At 48.9% G+C, this 19,473-nt stretch overlaps 8 protein-coding genes across 8 annotated transcripts; 5 read left to right on the plus strand and 3 right to left on the minus strand.

The window, feature by feature from the left end:
- Nucleotides 1-1,811: 1,811 nt before the first annotated feature.
- On the minus strand, nucleotides 1,812-2,488 carry BDV37DRAFT_278904 (GTP cyclohydrolase I; the record flags this gene model as incomplete). The annotated part of the gene is made up of 2 exons (XM_032086192.1): nucleotides 1,812-2,123; nucleotides 2,189-2,488. The coding sequence occupies 2 exons, from the start codon at nucleotides 2,486-2,488 to the stop codon at nucleotides 1,812-1,814; spliced, it is 612 nt and encodes a 203-aa protein (XP_031945736.1).
- A 1,097-nt stretch (nucleotides 2,489-3,585) lies between these two features.
- On the plus strand, nucleotides 3,586-7,063 carry BDV37DRAFT_278905 (uncharacterized protein; the record flags this gene model as incomplete). The annotated part of the gene is made up of 6 exons (XM_032086193.1): nucleotides 3,586-3,884; nucleotides 4,004-4,021; nucleotides 4,070-4,333; nucleotides 4,395-4,556; nucleotides 4,617-5,185; nucleotides 5,265-7,063. 6 exons carry the CDS (start codon nucleotides 3,586-3,588, stop codon nucleotides 7,061-7,063), a joined length of 3,111 nt encoding a protein of 1,036 aa, XP_031945737.1.
- A 905-nt stretch (nucleotides 7,064-7,968) lies between these two features.
- On the plus strand, nucleotides 7,969-8,875 carry BDV37DRAFT_278906 (uncharacterized protein; the record flags this gene model as incomplete). The annotated part of the gene is made up of 5 exons (XM_032086194.1): nucleotides 7,969-8,207; nucleotides 8,276-8,386; nucleotides 8,444-8,584; nucleotides 8,641-8,718; nucleotides 8,782-8,875. The coding sequence occupies 5 exons, from the start codon at nucleotides 7,969-7,971 to the stop codon at nucleotides 8,873-8,875; spliced, it is 663 nt and encodes a 220-aa protein (XP_031945738.1).
- Nucleotides 8,876-11,057: 2,182 nt separating this feature from the next.
- On the plus strand, nucleotides 11,058-11,972 carry BDV37DRAFT_278907 (alpha/beta hydrolase; the record flags this gene model as incomplete). Its single annotated transcript, XM_032086195.1, has 2 exons — nucleotides 11,058-11,568; nucleotides 11,629-11,972. 2 exons carry the CDS (start codon nucleotides 11,058-11,060, stop codon nucleotides 11,970-11,972), a joined length of 855 nt encoding a protein of 284 aa, XP_031945739.1.
- A 468-nt stretch (nucleotides 11,973-12,440) lies between these two features.
- BDV37DRAFT_268444 (putative DNA repair protein (Rad57)) lies at nucleotides 12,441-14,418 on the plus strand (the record flags this gene model as incomplete). The annotated part of the gene is made up of 3 exons (XM_032084186.1): nucleotides 12,441-12,465; nucleotides 12,595-13,012; nucleotides 13,080-14,418. The coding sequence occupies 3 exons, from the start codon at nucleotides 12,441-12,443 to the stop codon at nucleotides 14,416-14,418; spliced, it is 1,782 nt and encodes a 593-aa protein (XP_031945740.1).
- Nucleotides 14,419-15,000: 582 nt separating this feature from the next.
- BDV37DRAFT_172188 (oleate delta-12 desaturase odeA) lies at nucleotides 15,001-16,856 on the minus strand. The gene is made up of 2 exons (XM_032079356.1): nucleotides 15,670-16,856; nucleotides 15,001-15,609 (listed from the first exon to the last, which is right to left on the minus strand). The coding sequence occupies exons 1-2, from the start codon at nucleotides 16,661-16,663 to the stop codon at nucleotides 15,203-15,205; spliced, it is 1,401 nt and encodes a 466-aa protein (XP_031945741.1). The 5' UTR covers nucleotides 16,664-16,856; the 3' UTR covers nucleotides 15,001-15,202.
- Nucleotides 16,824-17,674, minus strand: BDV37DRAFT_172203 (uncharacterized protein). Its single transcript, XM_032079358.1, has one exon. It carries the CDS (start codon nucleotides 17,512-17,514, stop codon nucleotides 17,050-17,052), a length of 465 nt encoding a protein of 154 aa, XP_031945742.1. The 5' UTR covers nucleotides 17,515-17,674; the 3' UTR covers nucleotides 16,824-17,049.
- Nucleotides 17,675-18,547, plus strand: BDV37DRAFT_172186 (uncharacterized protein). The gene has a single exon (XM_032079355.1). The coding sequence runs from the start codon at nucleotides 17,836-17,838 to the stop codon at nucleotides 18,409-18,411; it is 576 nt and encodes a 191-aa protein (XP_031945743.1). The 5' UTR covers nucleotides 17,675-17,835; the 3' UTR covers nucleotides 18,412-18,547.
- The last annotated feature ends 926 nt before the right edge of the window (nucleotides 18,548-19,473 follow it).

A 19,473-nucleotide genomic window follows, 5' to 3' on the forward strand; every position in this document is an offset into this window, starting at 1 on the left:
AACGCATCTATCTACATGACACAGGATAGATCAGAAGCTAAAAGCTCTTTAGTGACACTCGCTAGTCCCCACCGGTTCTAGTCGACCGTTGCACTCGGATAGCGGCAAGAGAGTTTACTATGCGAAGTTGGCAGATGTGATCTATCACAAGTCTTTCGTATTCCAGGTATTCAGTATTCCTTCCCCTCTCGTCTAGCGGGGAATAAGCAATTACCGTAAATATCAATGATGGTATTCGTCTTACTGTCCCGTATTACCCTAGGTCCTGCCAGACCCGATCCAACCATGCAGGAATGTTGATCGTGATCTCAATGGTCCCTCGGCTAGCTGCTCAAAATCATGCTAGCAAGAATTAGTCCCCCGATCTACGCGAAGAGCCAGGACAACAACTTCCCCTCTGCGAACTCATCGCCGTTTTTAATACCATGTACGTAAGAACTAAAAATTGGTGCCTCCTGTGTATCCACGCCCAGAACCATGCACGTTTCGTGGAATCTCCTACGCAAGGGAGGCAGACCTTTTATCCCTTTTGCAACGGCAGGGCAGTCGGCTTGTTCCGACCCCAGCTGAAACATGGACTGGAGGTATGCAGGCGGCGGGAAGGGAGGTTGAAGACTGAATTCCTCGGTTATGCACGCCTCGTGGTGCGGTTAGTTTGGTTTTTTTTTTTTTTTTTTTTTTTGGTTTTCGCGTGGCTGCTTGGTTGATGGTTTGCTCTGTACTTGAGTTGGGGTATGATTGGGTCACTAGAGGTTGGGGATTGACGTAGGTTAGTTGGTTTAATATGTAGTTTATGCCTGAGGTGCAGATGAGATATGTCATTGTGCAGGTTTGGGGGTGATACTGTGCTGGTAGTGTAGTGAGAGTGGTGGGTTTGTATGGATTAGATTATTCGGATATATGTAGTTTGCGGTTTAGTGATGATTCTACAATGCCCGGGAAGGATTAGCTTGCTAGATATGTATTTGTTTCGTCCTGAAGATAAGGTCGACATATCTCGGCACCACTGAGTCAGTCTCTTGATCCAGTATATATCTGAAAGTAACAATCAAAAATCTGCAAAGTCTGCGTATTACATAGTTATAGCACGTTATATGCGAATATTCTTGTAAATAATACAAGTCAGTCCTGAATAGTGTGCTTCTCCGCTATCAAGTACCATTGCGTGCCGAAAATATATAAGCAAAGGAAAGGGATGAGATGCATTATATCTAACACCTCAATATCTCTAACACTATTCATATTACCTTCGACATGAGTACTACTCCAAAGGAACAGCAAATAAAAATGGTCAATTTATATCAAAACTTGCGTGCGCTAAGGCCTTTGGACACACGGTGCTGCGGTTCGAGAGATGTTCCTCAGGACCGTCTTATCTTCCGTCTCCAAAGTTCAGTATGGCCAAGATGGCAACTGCGAGCTCAGATTTTAACCCAAACTATTCAAGTGTATTGCCGTTTATTTTATGTTCTTCCGATATTAATATCCACCCTCTAATGATCGTCCCAGGCTACCCCCGTGAAGAGCAGAAGGGGAGCCTGACAGGAAGATTAAGGATGAGGTGTAAGAGACTAGTGCTTTAGAGCAGTTGCAGCGGGTGATTAAAAAGTAATACAAGTTGGTTCCGCGTAGTTTAGGGCTCTCACTGAAAGCAGTTTAAAATGGTTCAAGAGTTGGGGGTGTGCGCACAGTATTCTACGATGAATTTCGAACCAGTAAAAGATTGAGAAAAAGAAACGAATCAAACTAACAAGGTGCTCTAAAAGTGGTGAGCAAGCTTAAAGGACAGCGTCTTCCGTAAGAAGATAGGTCTACCAATTCTGCTTCAGCTGCAAGAGGAACTGAAACTCCTCTTCCGCTGCCCTGCTTGCCTTGAATATGCCTGTTCTGCAACTCGTCGTAGTCATAGCACTGCTCTTCTGAACACCTCTCATAACCATACACATATGGACTGACTCTATCACGACAGCGACCCCTGGGGGCCGTAGAAGGTCCTCAATGGTCTGAGCGATCTGCTTCGTGAGACGCTCTTGGACTTGCAGTCTGCGCGCGTAGATCTCGGCAATTCGAGCCAACTTAGACAGCCCCAATACGCGGCCATTGGGGATGTATGCAATGTGAACCTATATCGTCTTGTCAGATAGTAATGGCCCACTAAATATATCGAAAAACAGGGGAAAGTGCATACCTTGCCTACAAATGGAATCAGTTGATGCTCACACATACTGAACACTTCAATACCGCGGACCAGGACCATCTCATTATGGTCTATATGGAAGATGGCATCTTTTCCGATGTCGTATGCACTCTCCCCATACCCTTTGGTGAAGAAGAACATGGCCTTAGCATACCGTTCAGGGGTTTTGAGAAGGCCCTCTCGATTGGGATCTTCTCCCATGTCCTCCAAGATGCTTCGTATGCTGGCGGCTATTCTAGCTTCTCGCGATATTTTTATGTGCCCATCGGGGCCTTGGGGAGAAACATTCATGGCCTCGTTTTAGCGGTTGGGATTACAGTGAAATCAGGATATACGTACCTGCTTTGCCATCATTGTCTGCACTTACACAGTGATTACCATTCATGGTAGTGATGGTATCCTCAATCACTGGCCTTTCTGACGATACAGCTCTCCTGGCGTCCTGAACAAGGCTAACGTGGAAACCTGATTCTGAGAGCGTCATGCTGTGTGATCTGACGGAGTTGGATTCAATTCTTCAGGAAGCGTGTGGCAGCTAGTGTACCCCAGTAAGGTTAGCGATATCACCGATATCTACTGAACAAAGCAAGCCAACGGAAAAGACTCTACCTACTCCAAAGTCCTTATAAGTCAGATTGGCTCAGCTGAGTAACATCATCCGGGGATAACTATGGGAAAAGATAAAGTTACTGAAGAAAGTAAGAGGGAAGACGGTGGTCTTATTTCTCTGAACGGCGAGTATGTCTGCTGAGCTACCATATCCATCTTATTCACTGAGTTCTTTGTTTCTTATTTCTTTGTATGCTATATTTACCATATTTCCATAGTTCCTGCCTATGACATAGGGCATGGTGGGGAAAGAATCCTGCTAAACATATTTGGAAGGCCAACCAGCTCCTCGAGCAGTAATCTTTGGACCTGAAGAGTCTTATACCAGATATGGCATGGTGGTTTTCACCCTGATTTTATGGCCCATGGCTTACCACTCCCAAAAGAGAAATTACTGCCCGGTGAGGTTTTCAGTACCAGAACAAGTATAGACCTGCCAGCGAGGGTCTCTGAAAGATATTGACATGGATCCATATTAAAACCGGGCACATATCAGGCTCCACACCGAACAATTTACATAGGAAGCGAGGGGCTATTAGTGGGGCAGAGTTATATCTCTATGGAAACAATTCACTTCCATACCCATATATTGGAAGATATCACTTCTACTTCACTGCGCTCTTTTGTTGCTGGACTTCCATCGTCTGCCGAGGATCAGCGACCTGCATTGCACCCCACCCCAAGAGTCTCACGTGGCATTGCACGTCGCATATAAGATATCACTGTGAGCTTCACATCAACCATCAGTTGCGCCATCCACATACTCGTACTGAACCGTCATGGCCACCCTAAACTCCCTAAAGGAGGCATTGAAGCAGAAAGCCACAGCAACGCCGTCCTCGAAACAGTCGTTGTCCGACACACAGTACAGCGCTGGCTTCGATATCTTGGCCCAGGGATCAGAATACCAAGACTTTATTATTCCTCAACTATCCCAGCTGCTAGATCCGCTCTTCAGCTCGCGGATCCGTATCTCGATGCTAGAGATTGGACCTGGCCCAAAGAGCGTGCTTGGATTTCTGCCCCGGGGTCTAAGACAGAAGATCAAGAGTTACGCTGCCTTCGAGCCTAACGACTTGTTTGCTACAAGGGTGCAAGAATGGCTTTGCCCTTCTTTGGAGACAGAGTCCCCGCTGCCCTGTCTGACAGGCCCACCCGACATCCATCGAATACCATTCGTTCTGAACAGCGACATAGGACGCGGTGGCAGTATCAGTACGAGTACTAGTGGTGAAAATTTGACCTTATCTTATTCTGTCATAGTATGTACGGCATGAAGCCCAAGGACAAGTTCATTGAACAGGCGCTGGACATGCTTGTTGAGCATCTGCAAGGCGGAATGGTGGTGGTTTTCCATCGCGAAGGGACCCTGCGTCTCAACGGATTAGCATACCATCGAACAGCTTGTTTCCCTACTGGGATTGTTCGCGTGATGGAGGACGACGAAGTACTGGATACCTTCGCTTCCTTCATCGCGGGGTTTGTCATGCAGGATACAGGCGGACAAGGCGATCCGAGTCGAGTGGCGTACGGTGTGCCGCGCCTTGTGATGTCGTGAAGAAGCTTATCCACACCATCTCCTATTTAGCTCTCCCAACGTCATGTCGGCCTTTACCAAACATGCGACCACGTTGCCGGAGTTGACGGCACGGGTGGCGTTGGTGAAAGATAAGACGGTTAAGAACCGGGAGGCTCGCCTCCACGGCCCTGCTTCAATTGTTAAGCCCACAGAGGTACGGCATGTTCAGTAGTGCGTTCAATGGGCTCTGAAGCACAATGTCAGTCTGACTGTCGTTGGCGGGGGTCACAGCGGCCACTGCCTATGGCCCAACGTCGTCTCGGTCGATATGAGCGCTTTTGACCAAATACACATTCTCTCGGCTGGGAAAGCTGGAGAGTCCAGTTCTGAATCCGATTCCTTGGTTATCGTTGAGACCGGCTGCAAACCGGGGGATATCGTCCGCAAAACCATGGCGGCTGGCCTAACCGTACCCCTGGGGGCCCGCCCAAGCGTAGGTGCCGGACTATGGCTACAGGGCGGCATTGGGCACCTGGCTAGGTTATATGGGCTCGCGTGCGACGCCATCATCGGTGCCGTGGTGGTCAGTGTCGACTCGAGCGAGGTCCTCTGCATCGGCCATGTACCAAGCCAACACCGCCCAACCGGTGCCGTGCGCCCAAAAAACGAACCTGATCTATTATGGGCAATGAAAGGTGCTGGGACCAACTTTGGCATCGTAGTAAGTGTTACCTTCAAGGCGTACGTGGCTCCGGTCCACTTAGTTCGAAGCTGGGTTATCCCGTTGAGTGACGACCTCGAGGCGCGTCGCAGACTGAGCGATTTTGATAATCTCATCGCCAGCAAGCTCCCACGCAACTGTTCTGCAGATGCGTATCTGTACTGGGAATATGATCAGCTGCATCTTGGCGTGACCATGTTCGAATCTTCCACGACTAGGCCTTATATCTGAAACATCCACGTCCACGCTCGCACCTGTGGACGCAGGCACAATCTTCGGGATCGAAGGCAATTTCGATATTGTGGACAGCGTCGGTTTGTTCGAGGCCGAGATGTACATGTCCCAGATGCACGGCGGACACGGCGGCTGCAAGACCTCTGCGTTCAAGCGATGTTTATTCTTAAAAGGTATCGGAGCAGTGGATGTCGCCAACACTTTAGCGACGGCCGTTAAGACTCGTCCTTCGCCATTCTGCTATGTCCATCTGCTTCACGGTGGTGGAGCGGTCAGTGATGTGGCGGCTGATGCCACTGCTTTCGGTTGTCGAGACTGGGATTTCGCCTGTGTGATAACTGGTGTCTGGCTGTGCGAGCAAGACGGCATCGAGATCGCCCAAGCTGCCGAGCGGTGGGTATACAACGTTGCCAGGGACTTGTTGCCCTTTAGCAGCGGGGTTTACAGCGCAGACCTTGGGCCGGATCCCAGAGACGCCATCCTGGCGGAAACGGCGTTTGGACCGAACTGGCCGCGCCTGGCCCGTCTCAAGCACTGTTCGGACCCGCATAACGTACTGGCTTACGCCTGTCCACTCCCCAAAGCGCCGGTTAGGCAGAGGCTCATCATTCTTGTCACGGGTGACAGCTGCGCCGGCAAGGACTATTGTGCCGATATCTGGGTCTCCACGTTCCTCGCTTACACCCATAAATCCCTCACGGCGCGTGTAGTCAGCATTAGCGATGGGACTAAACGAGAATACGCGACGGCCACTGGTGCTGACTTGAGCCGTCTGCTCTCGGATCGTGCCTACAAGGAGCAGCACCGGCCAGCATTGACGGCATTCTTCCAGGACCAGGTGCGCCATCGACCTCGGCTGCCAGAGGAGCATTTCCTGAGTGTAGTAGATAGCGCTGCAGATGTAGACGTGTTGCTAATCACCGGGATGCGAGATGAGGCGCCGGTAGCAGCCTTTTCGCATTTGGTGCTAGATGTCAGACTGCTCGAAGTCCGCGTTCAAGTTACCGAAGAGACGCGGCGGGCTCGCGGAGGGTGCCACGGCGGCGATGACGATGGTAACAACAAGAACAACGATAATGGCGGGTCGAATTTAACGGCCTTGGAGCACCGCCCCTGTCTCACCTTCCACAATGACACGACCGGAGACAAGGCGGCCAAAAGGTTTGCCGAACACTATCTGCTTCCCTTCTGCCACCAAGACCTGCAACGACTGGCCAACATGGTGCGCCAGGTACCCGACTTTCCACGCCCGGGCATCGAGTTCCGCAACGTGCTCGACATTTCCCAGCAGCCAGGCGGGCTGACTCTGTGCACATCTCTGCTACAGTCTCACTTTACCGGTGACTCGGCCAAAGTCGATGTAATGGCGTGTTGCGAGGTCGGCGGCTTCGTCTATGCATCGGCGCTAGCCTCACGGGTTGATATACCCTTGGCGTTGATTCGCGAAGCCGGTAAGCTTCCCCCACCCACCCTTTCAGTCGTCAAATCTCCATCGAATGTATCGTCTTCAGCATCCAACGGTTTGAAAGAGAAGAGCATCGAGATGGCTCGGGATTTGATCCCCGGGGGCGCGTCAGTGGTGGTGGTGGTAGACGATGTGCTTGCCACGGGGAACACACTGTGTGCGGTACTGCAGCTCTTAGATAAAGCTGGCATCAGTGCGGAAGATATTAGCGTCAGGGTCGTGGCCGAATTCCCTGTTCACCGTGGCCGGGACTTTTTGCGGTGGCGTGGCTTTGGGGGAGTCAAGATTCAAAGCCTTTTGGTCTTTGATGGTGCGTAGGAAAGGGAGGGAAGGTTAAATCCTAAGATATTCTCCGTCGTTCTTCTTTTAGGTTTGATATGTCCTGTAAATGAATTCTACATATGATAACAAATGTTTTGGGAGTCTGGTGGTTTGTGTTATCTTGTCATCTTGGATTTATTTCCCCTTCGCTTTTCTTGTACCTCCCCTTCGGCTCACAGACATAAGACTTTAATAGATTAGACAGGTCTTTGAGAATCGCATGAACAGTCTTCTGACATAAAAGTTACAGATATTGTTCCAGGAGAGTGGATACCAACGATAGTGACTGTAAATCCTCAAGGACTTACCTAAAGAGAATAATAGGCAGTAACGTACCGATTGAAGGCTCCTCTGCCGTCACTACCAGGGACTCGGATTTCTAGTTACACTCATCTTCTTTCCAAGTACCACTGACTGACTGGGAACCGGGCCAGGTATGCTCATTCACTACATCAGAAATATGGTCAGTTCGTCGTCATTGCCAGGAAATAATTTGCACACATACAACAAAACTGAGTAGGGTGCTGTAACTTCAGGCGTGGTCGTCTGGTTGAGTCCAAATGAGGTCGATATTAGTGAGTATGCTGCTTCAAAGGAGGTTACTTGTGAGTATAAGGTTAATCTAAATCTCAGCCAATCCCTTTGTCTATATAACCCAGAAAATAATCATCAATGATCTAAAAGTGAGTGTAAGATAAAAATAGCTTAAGAACTGGAACTCGGGTCTTGGTGCCATCTGTGCGCAGGCGCTAACAAGGCACCCGTTCCTGGCTATATCAAACAGTGGATCCAGGCTCCGCAACTCTCAACCCAGTGAGCGCCAAAGTTGATTATCCTCTGGTGCCCTGCGTAGGGCAGTCCTCACTTTCATTATCCTTTCTTTTTCTTACTATCCAGTCATTATGGTAGGACCACCTCCTTCAGGCATTACATGGCTCGATGACGACAAATGGATAGGACGCGAGATAGCATTTGGTGAACCCATTCCATCAAAATGGAGGATTGTTCGAAAAGTCCATGAACGCGAGATCGTGCACACTGAATGGGAAGGGCAGCGGTTGGACTTCAGGGCTGAAGGACGTGGTGTTTTCCTTTGCACCAATGCCGACGGTAAAGAGGCCGTAGTTAAAGTTCGGTTCCAGTAGGTTCTTTTCGTATCTCTATGCACATGTGTTTTACTTAGTATACCGCGCCTAACACTTGACATAGAATCCCATTCATGGGGACATATTCTAGCTCCTCTGAAGAGAGAGCAAAACAAGCCAGACACGATATGGGCGAAAAGACTCTGTTTGAAATTGATGCTCTACGGTGTCTAACGTAAGTAGGCTGTTCATCAAGCCCAGCTTTGCTCGGGTGGACGCGCGAAACCCAAAGCAATACCGACTGGGTCCCCGGGGGATATATCGAATATATCCTAATGGAGCGGGTGCCAGGGGTCAGACCGCCCGCTTATTGGCACCCAATGGATCAAGAGGAGAGGGATCGGCTTTTAAAAGCATTCAAGGAGGCATATATGTGAGTTTCTGGTGGTTCTACTTGCTTGTACAGTGGTATCTTATACATTTTTGCAGTGAGTGTATGGCTTGTGGCAGAGTACATTTGGACGAGGGAGAACGAAACCTCATTTGGGATAATAGAGCCGGGAAGTGGTAAGTAGACAGTCTTCTCCATTATGTAATTCGTGCAGCTTGCTTATGGTGTCTATTCATTAGCTACATTGTTGATTGGGAAGATGCGTTGGAGACTACTCCCAAGGATTCCTGGCACGATAGGAAGTACAAGCAATATCTCCTGAAATGGGACTGACGCCGGAATAAAGCCTGGTAGGCGCTTTAATAGCTTGGCTAGGGCCTAGGCTCTCTTATGTCCATCCTTGCTCCAGTGATGCATGAGGTTCTAGATGATCATATAGTACTGTTGCTCAAACGATGCATCTAACTTTTAGATACCTATTAAGTATTATACTATTTGTAGAGATGATGAGCGCTTGAAAGGTTTGTGACCCATAAGGCCAAAGATGCTGCTTGGTCAACCTTATTGAGAAGACCACGCATCATCAGGATTCACCGTCTGCTAAGACCTGAATAAAAGTAAGTATGAACTTAGAAAAGAGCAAGGATACTGCTTCTCTCCTGCCGCACACTCTTCTTTACCCATAAGTTTGAAACCTCCCACGCTAGCATGTTAAGCCCCATCTTTGTTCGTTGATATTGTCCGACTCGCCATTTGATATACGATATATACAACTATTTTCTATCCTTGCTGCTTATTCCTATACCCGCGCGTCAGTTTCACGACATGAATGTATGGTCAGCAATATACCCGAGTCATTCGACGACCTTCGTTAATCGTGTCAAGTAGCTTGTCCGTGGCAGACTCTGAGGGATGATCGACTCAAGACTTCAACTGCCGGTTTTGATACAGTGATTTTCCAGAGTCCAACTGAATATATGCCTCTTGGCTACGCTAACTAAGGCTCCATTTTATCTGCTCATGGTACCTTAACTGCATGCCACTTTGAAACGCCCGTAGGCATCGGACACTGCGAAAAGAACTAACCATACTAATGCAGAAGCTTATTTCTTGACATGCTCTTGGCCGGTACCGGCTTCTTGGACTGCACCAGACCTTGACACGTTCTGAGGCGAGAGCCACTCATCTTGGCGTCCCATTTAGAGACTACTCATGGAATAATAAACTTTGTCGGAATAGTTCCTACTTGGGTACTGAACTGCAACTGGAGGATGTAGAAGAGACATCGAATCTCGCATGTTTGAGGATAGCTTTGACCTCGTGTGTGGAATGCTAGTAGTATCTGAGGTACGGTTATGAAGAATGTGTATCAGGAACAGAGACCTTATACCTGATATAGTAATGCCATTCAACAACTCCCTGAGGAACCGCCAGGGAGCAACAGTCACTCCCTCAGATATAGGAAGAAATTACCATATATACTTCAGCTAGTTCAAAGTCATTCTCTGGCATACGTATGTACGTAGATAGCGAGGTAGTAGAGCAGAGTAATAAAAAATACCGAGAACTATCACCCCCTAATATTGACCCTATACAGCGGAAGAAGCCTTCCATACTACCTTAATGACCCGTTTCTGAATACCGAGGACTAAAAAAACTAAAAACTACTAAGACCAGAATAGCTAGGATCTGCTCTGGTAGAGCCCTGGTTCGCTACATCCCTAGAGCTTGTGTATTTCGTCAAACGATATCCTTAATCAAAGTTTCCCAAATTGACACCAAGAAAGCATAGTGACGGAATTGCCAGTCGGGAGTGCCTCAAATTGACCACTGACGCATTTGTACCTTTCTGCAAATATATTTCTGTATTAGGTAGTCATTTTAAAATATTTAGACAGGAAACAAGCTGATTGACGTGCCTTGTGTTGACTCCTTATCTGTGAAAAGGACTTGAGCTAAAATTGCCACATTCAGTACCTTGGCTGGTCTTCCTGATGTGGTTCGGGCAAGTCCTAACAGTAGGGGGCAAAGACATGGAGTATATCGTCTGGGGACAGTAACCTTAATCCCAAAATCGGGAGCCCTCCACTGCAACAATCTACCCGACTCGCAAGTCGGGCGGATATTACGCCGCAAGGTTAATCAAGTAGTATATCAAGTGGGTAGTGCTTGCGAGATCCTCGCCCCACACGATTCGCAAGATCCACTCCGTCGCAGCTGGTGAACGGTTGGAAACTTAAATCACCACTAAGAGTCTTTTGCTATATTGTCTCCTAGAGTTTTAGAGACGGTCCAATGTATCATTTTCTTAGCTGAAGCCGAGGTGATGATTTAGTGATCAACCGAGCGAGCACTCAAGGTTCATAAGCTATTGGACAGACAATGTAAAAGCCGCTGCATCCCTTCTAAAAACAAGAGAAGGGGGAAGGAGAAAATATTCTAACTCTAAATATGGCCACCGCAGGGATTGAACGTCGTGTGGATATCAAAATTGCTTCATCCTCAGAGGATCTTTATGTGTGGATGGCTTTACTCGTCTCAGACGTTCACCGCATCGAACCCCGGGCCAGCCATCGTCTTAGCCCACGGCCTGGGTGGAACGAAAGAACTTAAGCTCGACGTATATGCCGACAGGTTCAATCAGATGGGATACACATATGTCGTCTTCGACTATCGTTGCAGCGGTGGATCGGAGGGTCTGCCAAGAGGTCTGATTGACTGGCATCAGCAGCAAGAAGACTGGAAATCTGCCATCAAGTATACGCGTCAGCTGGAGAATGTCGATCCAAACCAAGTCGGCCTTTTTGGAACATCTTTCAGTGGGGGCCATGTCATCCAGCTGGCCGCTACTGATAAAAAAATCAAAGCAGTCATCTCCCAATGTCCCTTTACTTCTGGCTGGCAGAGTACTCTTTGTACAGGGATTGCAGCCGCTCCGAGGCTGGTAGGGCTTGGTCTTTTGGACGTTCTTTTTGGCTCAGACGAAAAGCCAATAACTGTACCACTGATCGGGAAGCCAGGTGAGGGTAAGTGAAGACCGCTTATTCTCGGACAAATGAAACCAAAGAAGCTAAAACCTACTATAGCGGCTCTGATGAATGCTGCAGACGTGCTCAGTACCTTTCCAAAACTTATCCCAGAAGGTCATCCGTTTCAGGAAAGAGTCCCTGCCCGTCTGGCTTTAAAGATTTCTCTCTTGAGACCTGGCTCTTACGCATCTAAGGTTGAATGTCCAATCTTTTTTGGTATATGTAGTACAGACTCAGTTGCACCTGCAGGCACAACCTTGGCATATGCGAAAACAGCACCCAAAGGAGTGATCAAGTGGTATGACATGGGTCATTTTGAAATCTACTATGGTCAATCATTCGAGCAAGCTATGCAAGACTATAAGCAGTTTCTCCAAGACTCTTTGCCAATTAAGGGTTAGGGAGAGACATAGCCGAACAAACCATACCTTGGAAAGGGATATTTTGTGGGAGTATTGGTAAACATGATATAGTCGCTTCGTACAATTGATGCGGACTACCGCGACTTATATAACACCATCTTCTTTTCCAGTATTCTGATCCATAATACATAGGCACTTGGAGTTCCTGGCGATTGTGTTGGTCTTGACACGATGCCTGAGGCAGAGTATTGATATAGGCCTCCAGAGGAGGGCCCTATAAGATATCAGTGTATTATAATCTCTGCATCCAAGGACTTGGTTTTTCCTAATCCGGTACACATTGTATTTGCTTCTTTGACTTTACATTTTGCTTTCTTAGAGTTAATGGAAGAGAGGGCTCTTAGGGCTAATGTACGGTGGAGATGCAAGTACTGAAGAGGTGGTGAACTGTAGATGAATTTATTGCCAGCTCTCTCTCGGTTATCAAAATCACGAACCGATGAAGAAATGTACCCCATCCAGATCAATGAGTGTATTGGATTTTGTATAATTTGTATACTATTCTCGTGGTCACTGATGATCTATAATGGCCTCCCCTGATTGGCCAGTCGGCTCCCGCACACGTCTTCCCGCGTCTTTCCACTTGGATGACAATCTTGAGTTATCGACTTGACCTCCACGCATATGGATCTTTTATCAGTCCTCCCGGACTTCCATACCAAACCGTACGCGCATATACTTCCGCCTTTGGAGAGAAGCAAGATAACCACGGTTGATCTCATCACTCTCGATACGCTTGAGATCGCGAAACGCGCCCACGTGCCTCCAGCCGATGTTCGTCGGTTGTGCGCCAGCGTCATCAAGGCGCTCCATCATGATATCGGATTTGAAGATATCGATCAGCCCGCGTCTGCCGAGCCGAGCTCCAGTATCAATGATGACCTGCCGATTACCCTGGGACCCACGACAAAGCTAGACCTGTCGCAATGGAGCGCGATCAGCACTCTCGACACCGCATTAGATGAGCTGTTGGGCGGCGGGGTACCAACTAGCTATGTGACGGAGGTGACTGGCGAGAGGTACGTGCGTCCATCTACATGAGCGGTAGCTTCTGGGAGTTGGACTGACCAATCTCGCAATCGTCAGTGGGAGTGGTAAGACACAATTTCTCCTCACTCTGTTGTTGGCCGTCCAGCTTCCTTCACCTCGGGGTCTGGGGAAGAATGCCGTCTACATCTCTACAGAGGCCCCCTTGTCGACGCCACGACTCTCCCAGCTCGTTTCTTCCCACCCGTACCTCTCGACCCTGCCTCGCGATCGTGCCCCGACGTTGGAGAATATCCTATCCATCAATGCCATGGACCTCGAGTCCCAAGACCACATCCTCAACTATCAGCTCCCCGTCGCGATTCAACGCTACAACATCGGACTCGTTGTCATCGATTCTATCACCTCCAACTACAGAGCAGAGCATACCGCACACAATATGCTAGGCCTCTCGACTCGATCGGGGGAACTCACCAAGCTGGGACAAATGCTACGCAATCTGGCGGTACAGGAGGACATCGCAATTGTGGTCGCGAACCAAGTCTCCGATCGATTCGATGCCATGGACGGTCCTTCAGGATTCCCAAGGATAGGAGGTTTTGTACCTGGCAACGGATCCCCTTCTACTCAACCACAACAACTGCAATCCGCTCGCGAGCCAGGCACCGCGTCCCCCTTACCAAGGGTCCGGGCAACCGAGTCCGGCAACGTCGAACTATCCCAACATAACGCTATGCCTCCATCTTCTCCCTCTCCCTTCCCATCTTCACCGTATGCCGCCGAAGAAGACCCGCAACAGCAACCTTTCGACGGCTCATACCTGGTGGGAAACCCGGTGCGCAGTGAGATCCTCAGCCTGCTACACCAACAGCGGTTCTTTACCGGATGGGGCGACTCGCCGCAGTCATTCCCCCCTAGTTCATTCCCAGGCTTCCAGAGACCGTCGCAGAAGACACCAGCCCTCGGCCTCGTGTGGTCGACGCAGATCGCCTGTCGAATAGCCCTAAAGAAAGAGCGACAAACGGCCATAGATCCCCTTCTTCCAGAGAGTACCCCTGCCCCATCAACAGCCAAAGTACACCCGGAACCGGAGGCACCCGATTCCCCCGCCGAGCGAGAACAGCCCCAGTCAGATCCCCCAGCAGAGACTGTCGCGGAGGAAAAAGACGCGGAGGAAAAAGACGCGGAGGAAAAAGACGCTGAAGCCGAAGCTAGTCCCGAGACTGTTTCTGTTCCTGTCCCTGCTCCAGTCTCTGAGAACAAACCGAGTAGCTCGCAGCTACCACCCTCCTCGCCCCAGCCGCCCGAGCGTCCTGTCCGGCGTACTATGAAACTCGTCTTTGCGCCCTGGACCGGAGGGTCGGTGAACGAGCAAAACGAAACCCAAGACGAAGTCAGCTTTACGATCTGGAAAGGTGGATTAAAGAGCTGTGAATAGAGTTAGGCTTCCTTCTCCTTTCTGCTATATACCCTCATTATGCCACCCTCCCCCCTGGTCTAATACTCCGTAAGATGTAAATTTAAGGTACGGAGTGGAGTACACGAACGGAATACAGTACAGTACATATAAAGCTCAAGCTTTTAGTATGTTTCTGCCTAGGTCACTGCAGAACTTAGGCTATGGGGCTCATTTTTAGTGCCTTCATCGGCGGGTCGCGGAAGCTAAAATTCCCCGCAGTTCCAGAAATCTTAAACCGTTGCTTTTCCTCTCTCACTCTTATTCTCATTCTTCGACATCCTGGCTTACGTTGCACACTATCCGGATCCATATTCAGAGATTTACTTCGCATATATTCGATAAACGGTCTAGATATTTAAGTCTATGGGCAGAAATTGACCCAGCAGCTTGTAACGAGTTGTTCGTGTCTAAACAGTGACGATGGAGATGAACTTTTTTGTTTGACGGAGGTCATGGATGAGAAACCAAAGGCTCTTTCGCTGGAAAAATGACAAAAGTATTTGTCGTGAAGGATAACAGAGATGGTCTAGGTCGAACATACACCCAAAAAACAGACGCCCCAGATTAATCGCAATTAAAGCAAAAGCTCAACCATGAGTTTCCCCCAGATCTCATGCCCCATATACGCCTTCAAGTTGATCGATTAACTCGCAGCTGCTCTATGACGTGACGTGACGAGTGTCCAAATCGTGATCACTCGATCCTGCGAGCACCACACAGGAAATTTCAAAATAAACTCGTTCTATATCGACAAACACATAATCTATTTGGAAAGCTTGGCCGGAGGAACTCCGACGCCGTTGGTATTACGGTAGAAGAGCACACCTTCGCCCTCGCCCTTGGCACCCTCGGTCGGCTCGACCCAGTGGCAGACACGGGCGCTGGTCCAGAGAGCCTTGAAGAATCCAGTCCAGCCAGTGTGGGCCTCCGTGCGGTAGTGCGAGCCCATGACCTTCTTGATGGCCTCGCTGGCCTCGTCGGCGTGGTAGAAGGGGATGGTGCTGACGTAGTGGTGAAGGACGTGGGTCTCAATGATACCGTGCAAGATGTTACGGCCGACAAAGCCGAAGTCACGGTCAATGGTGGCAGCGGCTCCACGGGCGAAGTTCCACACCTCGGGCTGGTAGTGAGGAAGAGTGGGGTCGGTATGCTGGAGGTAAGTGATGGCGACTGTTGGCAACTGTTAGCACATGTCTCGCTAGGTCATGAAAGTTTCGAGAGAAATCTTACCCAGCCAGTGGTTCACCCAGAGGTAAGGAATTCCATACCACACCAGGAGGTTGAGCCAGCCATAGGTGGAACCAATGTAATAGAGGACGGATCCGGTGATGGCGAGACCCAGGTCACTCAGGACAATCAGCTTAGCATCCTTGGCCTCGTACAGAGGGCTGCTAGGGTTGAAGTGGTTGACACCGCCGAAGTAGCCGTTGCGCTTTCCCTTTCCACGACCCTCGGGCTGGCGCTCGTGGTTGTTGTGACCGGTAACGTTGGTGATCAGGTACATGGGCCATCCGAAGAGCTGCTGGAGAATGAGGTTGAGTACAGTGGCGATAGGAGTTTCCTCCATCAATTCGTTCAATTCGTGAATGGTCTTGCCGACGCGGGAGGCATACTCATCGCGGGTCTTGGGGACGAACACCATGTCACGGGCGATATTACCAGTGGCCTTGTGGTGCTTGCCGTGGGAGATCTTCCAGGAGAAATAGGGTACCAGCAGGGCGGAGTGGCAGATCCAGCCAACAGTGTCGTTGAGAACCTTGGAGGTGGAGAAAGCCTGGTGACCGCACTCGTGGGCCAAAACCCAGACACCAGTAGCAATCAAACCCTGGACGATGGTGTAGATGGTCCACAGAGCAACGCGAGCCGGGAGAGAGGGAACGGTCTCCGGGGTGACATAGTTGTGGAAGACATAGAAGATGGATCCCAACATGGCTACATCACGGAAGACATAGTACAAGCTGGTGAGAGCTTTCCGCTCGTAGCAGTGAGCAGGAATGGCGTCACGGATCTGCTTGATGGTGTAGTCGGGGATCTTGAACTCATTTCCATACGTGTCCAACATCTTGCCCTTGTTCTCGGACTCGGACGCAAGCGACGAAAGGGAAGTCGAGGACGGCGAATGACGAGGACTGTCAAACGGAGATACCGACACACTGGGGACGGAGGAATCCGTGCCCGGGTTGCGGTTCAGCGCCATGCGCTTAGGGATAGCTGTGGAAGACATTGTGGTTGTCGTCTGGAGTATCCAACGAGGGGTCCCGGGGTTGCTTTCTCTGATGGTTCTTTGTCAGTACATCGCACATTGTACATGGGCACATGGTCGCAACCAATGGAGGGAAGGGATGTGCTTCTGCAGGCAAAAGCTATGCTGTGGACATACCAATGGCTCACTCCAAGGGGTTGGAGGTTACACGATATCAAAGGATCCTGAAGGATGAGAGCTCCCTGGCAGCTGATATAGGAACGAGTGGGTATGGGGTGATGTTCAGCACCACTCCGGAATTGCCCAGGCCGGGATTGAGGAGGGGAGGGTAAGATATTAGACGAGCTGAAGAAAGCTGAACAGAGGCAACAAAAAAGAAGAAAAGAGAAAAAAAAAAACTTCAGACGTTAAGAATCAGCTGAAGGACATCGGCCCGGGGAAAAGGCGTGGAAGGGAAGGAAAGGAAGGAAGGCCGCCCCAAGCAAAGAAAAAAAAAAATTACAGACCAATGGCGATTGATTGGAAAAAACCCAAATGGGCAAAAAAGGAAAGGAAAAAAAAAAATCACCATAAGGTAAGGCACCCGAGTGGAAAGGAACCAAGCATTGTTCTGGATGGCGGTCCCTTTCCATCTGGTAATTCTCGTCCTTTGGGGAGATCGACGCCGTATGGAGCCGTGCAGGAGAGGGTAATTTTGTGTACCGTTGGGGTTCCATGATTGGCCAGGACTCCTGGGTTTTGTTACCCGTGGTGGTATTTGGGAATACTGATCTGAAGTTTGCTGCCAGCATCCTGTCTTCAATTCGCCTCCAGACTCCTGAGCCTGTACAACCAAGACTCGATCGACTGGCAATTAGCCTGTTTCCTGACATCCTCCCCTCCGTTACTCACGCTGCCGAGGGTCAGGCACATCAGGCGCATGGTTCAGCTACGGCTAACTTCTCGTCCTGCATGCATATGAACGCGAGTTTCCACCCACGGTGACGAATGGCCGCTCAGGACACCTACATCGCCCAAATGTTTGCTCGGCAGGGCTAGCTGAGAGTATCTCTCATCATTTCTACTAGTCAACTGGTCCAGTTTGACAACGACTCGAGCATCTGCAATCGTCCATCGAGCACTGGTCATGAGAAAGCCACCCCTAGAATAGACCATTATTTGCTTATCGTGATCGATAACATGAATTCGGGAGTATGTGGCGTTATCCTTTGCGGATTGAAAAATACACAGCGGGGAGTATTCCCATTACGTGGCGATTGCCAGGGACACCAAAGAAGCTGGGGAGCGCTTACCGCCTTCTCCTGTCTGCATGCCATCGGATCCACTTCAACTGCAATCGCTCTTGGCTTCTCAACAATCCTCGTCCGATCATCAGTCCACTTGTCTCGCTGGTGTTCGTTCCTAGCCAAATTAACCTTTTAGAGTTACTAAGGCAGGCAAGTCGAGACGCTGTCAGCCCGAGGTATCATGTGCAATGGGCAATTGCCCCCTCGCTGATTGGCACCACCGTTCATGGCCGGTGGAGGTCGGAGATGACTCGGATCTTAGGTCGTCGACAGGTGTGGAGGTCCAAATGGATCTCATTACCTACCTTATTCCATCATGACTCGCCTCACATCCTCCACGAGTTTATTGGGATGGGATTGATGTCGAAGAGCATAGAGGCGACAGTTGCCATCATGACCACATCGATCTCAAACGTAAAGCATAACCTCCTCCATTGGCGAGCAAGAAAGCCGCCATGTGATGAACTCAATCCCCCGAGATAAAAGCCAAATCGAGAATTCTCAAACTCTCCCCGAAGTCAATGCGAGGGAAGTGTATATCAACTACGTTTCATGTTTCATCCCGGACTAGATGAAAGTCCATATCATTATATACTTCAACGTGGAACTATACACTCACCAACATACATACACCTACCGTACCTGTAGAACCACGAAGCCCTACCCCTCAAGATACCTAGGTACAAAGCACCCAGTATCCTACATCACACCAAGTACACATATATACACACATCCATACATACATATACCACCATCTACTCCAACACCGAAACCCAAAATCCAAAGACAATATCAAACAAAAGCGCCAAAACAATCAAGATAAGCTCTGAGAATGACAATGACACTGATCAACTGTAGATAGATAATCCCTGATTGGCAGAATCGATGTGATCCTGGTGATTGGACTAGTCCGTACCAGGTAGGTAGTAGTTGTTCCTTACTTTTACGAAGTACAACTTTGTTTTCTCTTCCACATGTGATTCTGACCCCTCTCGTGTCTTCTATTTCTTTTACTTTCATATAAAGGAGGTAATTTATTTATCTCTTTCTTGGGTATTATCATCGAGGTAGGAATACCTTAACAAACACCCAAACAAATAGATAGATAAATTAGCAACAAAGAAACAACAAGTGTAAAAATAAAATGCCCTACAAAAAACATAAAACCAAACAAAACAACAAAAAAAACCACTCAAAAGAACACAAAAAAAAAAGAACCGAGTAGAAAATGACTGTGGCTAGTAAACTGTAAGGATCATGACTGTTCTGTTGGGGGAGACGCCAATTTTTGTTGAGGTTGGATCGGGTGGGGCTCTGAAAGGATTGTCGGTCGGCGCTAGAACGTCTTGAGAAGTCAGAGAGGGAAATTCGAAGTCGCTGGCCACTGGATGAGCCACTGCGGTATTTTGAATTTGCCTTTTCTTTTCTCTTTTCTTTTTTTTTTTTTTTTTTTTTTTTTTTTTTTTTTTTTTTTTTTTTTTTTTTTTTTTTTTTTTTTTTTTTTTTTTTTTTTTTTGGTATGGGGCTAGACCTTTTTGGGTGCCT

This window comes from Aspergillus pseudonomiae (genome assembly GCF_009193645.1).
Source record: "Aspergillus pseudonomiae strain CBS 119388 unplaced genomic scaffold BDV37scaffold_6, whole genome shotgun sequence".
Classification (NCBI taxonomy): domain Eukaryota; kingdom Fungi; phylum Ascomycota; class Eurotiomycetes; order Eurotiales; family Aspergillaceae; genus Aspergillus; species Aspergillus pseudonomiae.

Bases quoted from the DNA above. Each gene is read 5' to 3' on its own strand.
- BDV37DRAFT_172188 (XM_032079356.1), bottom strand. From the start codon at position 16,663: ATGTCTTCCACAGCTATCCCTAAGCGCATGGCGCTGAACCGCAACCCG. The intron at 15,610-15,669 runs GTAAGATTTCTC...AGTTGCCAACAG, and splicing joins CTGGGTGAACCACTGGCTGG to TCGCCATCACTTACCTCCAG.
- BDV37DRAFT_172203 (XM_032079358.1), bottom strand. From the start codon at position 17,514: ATGTCAGGAAACAGGCTAATTGCCAGTCGATCGAGTCTTGGTTGTACA.
- BDV37DRAFT_172186 (XM_032079355.1), top strand. From the start codon at position 17,836: ATGTGGCGTTATCCTTTGCGGATTGAAAAATACACAGCGGGGAGTATT.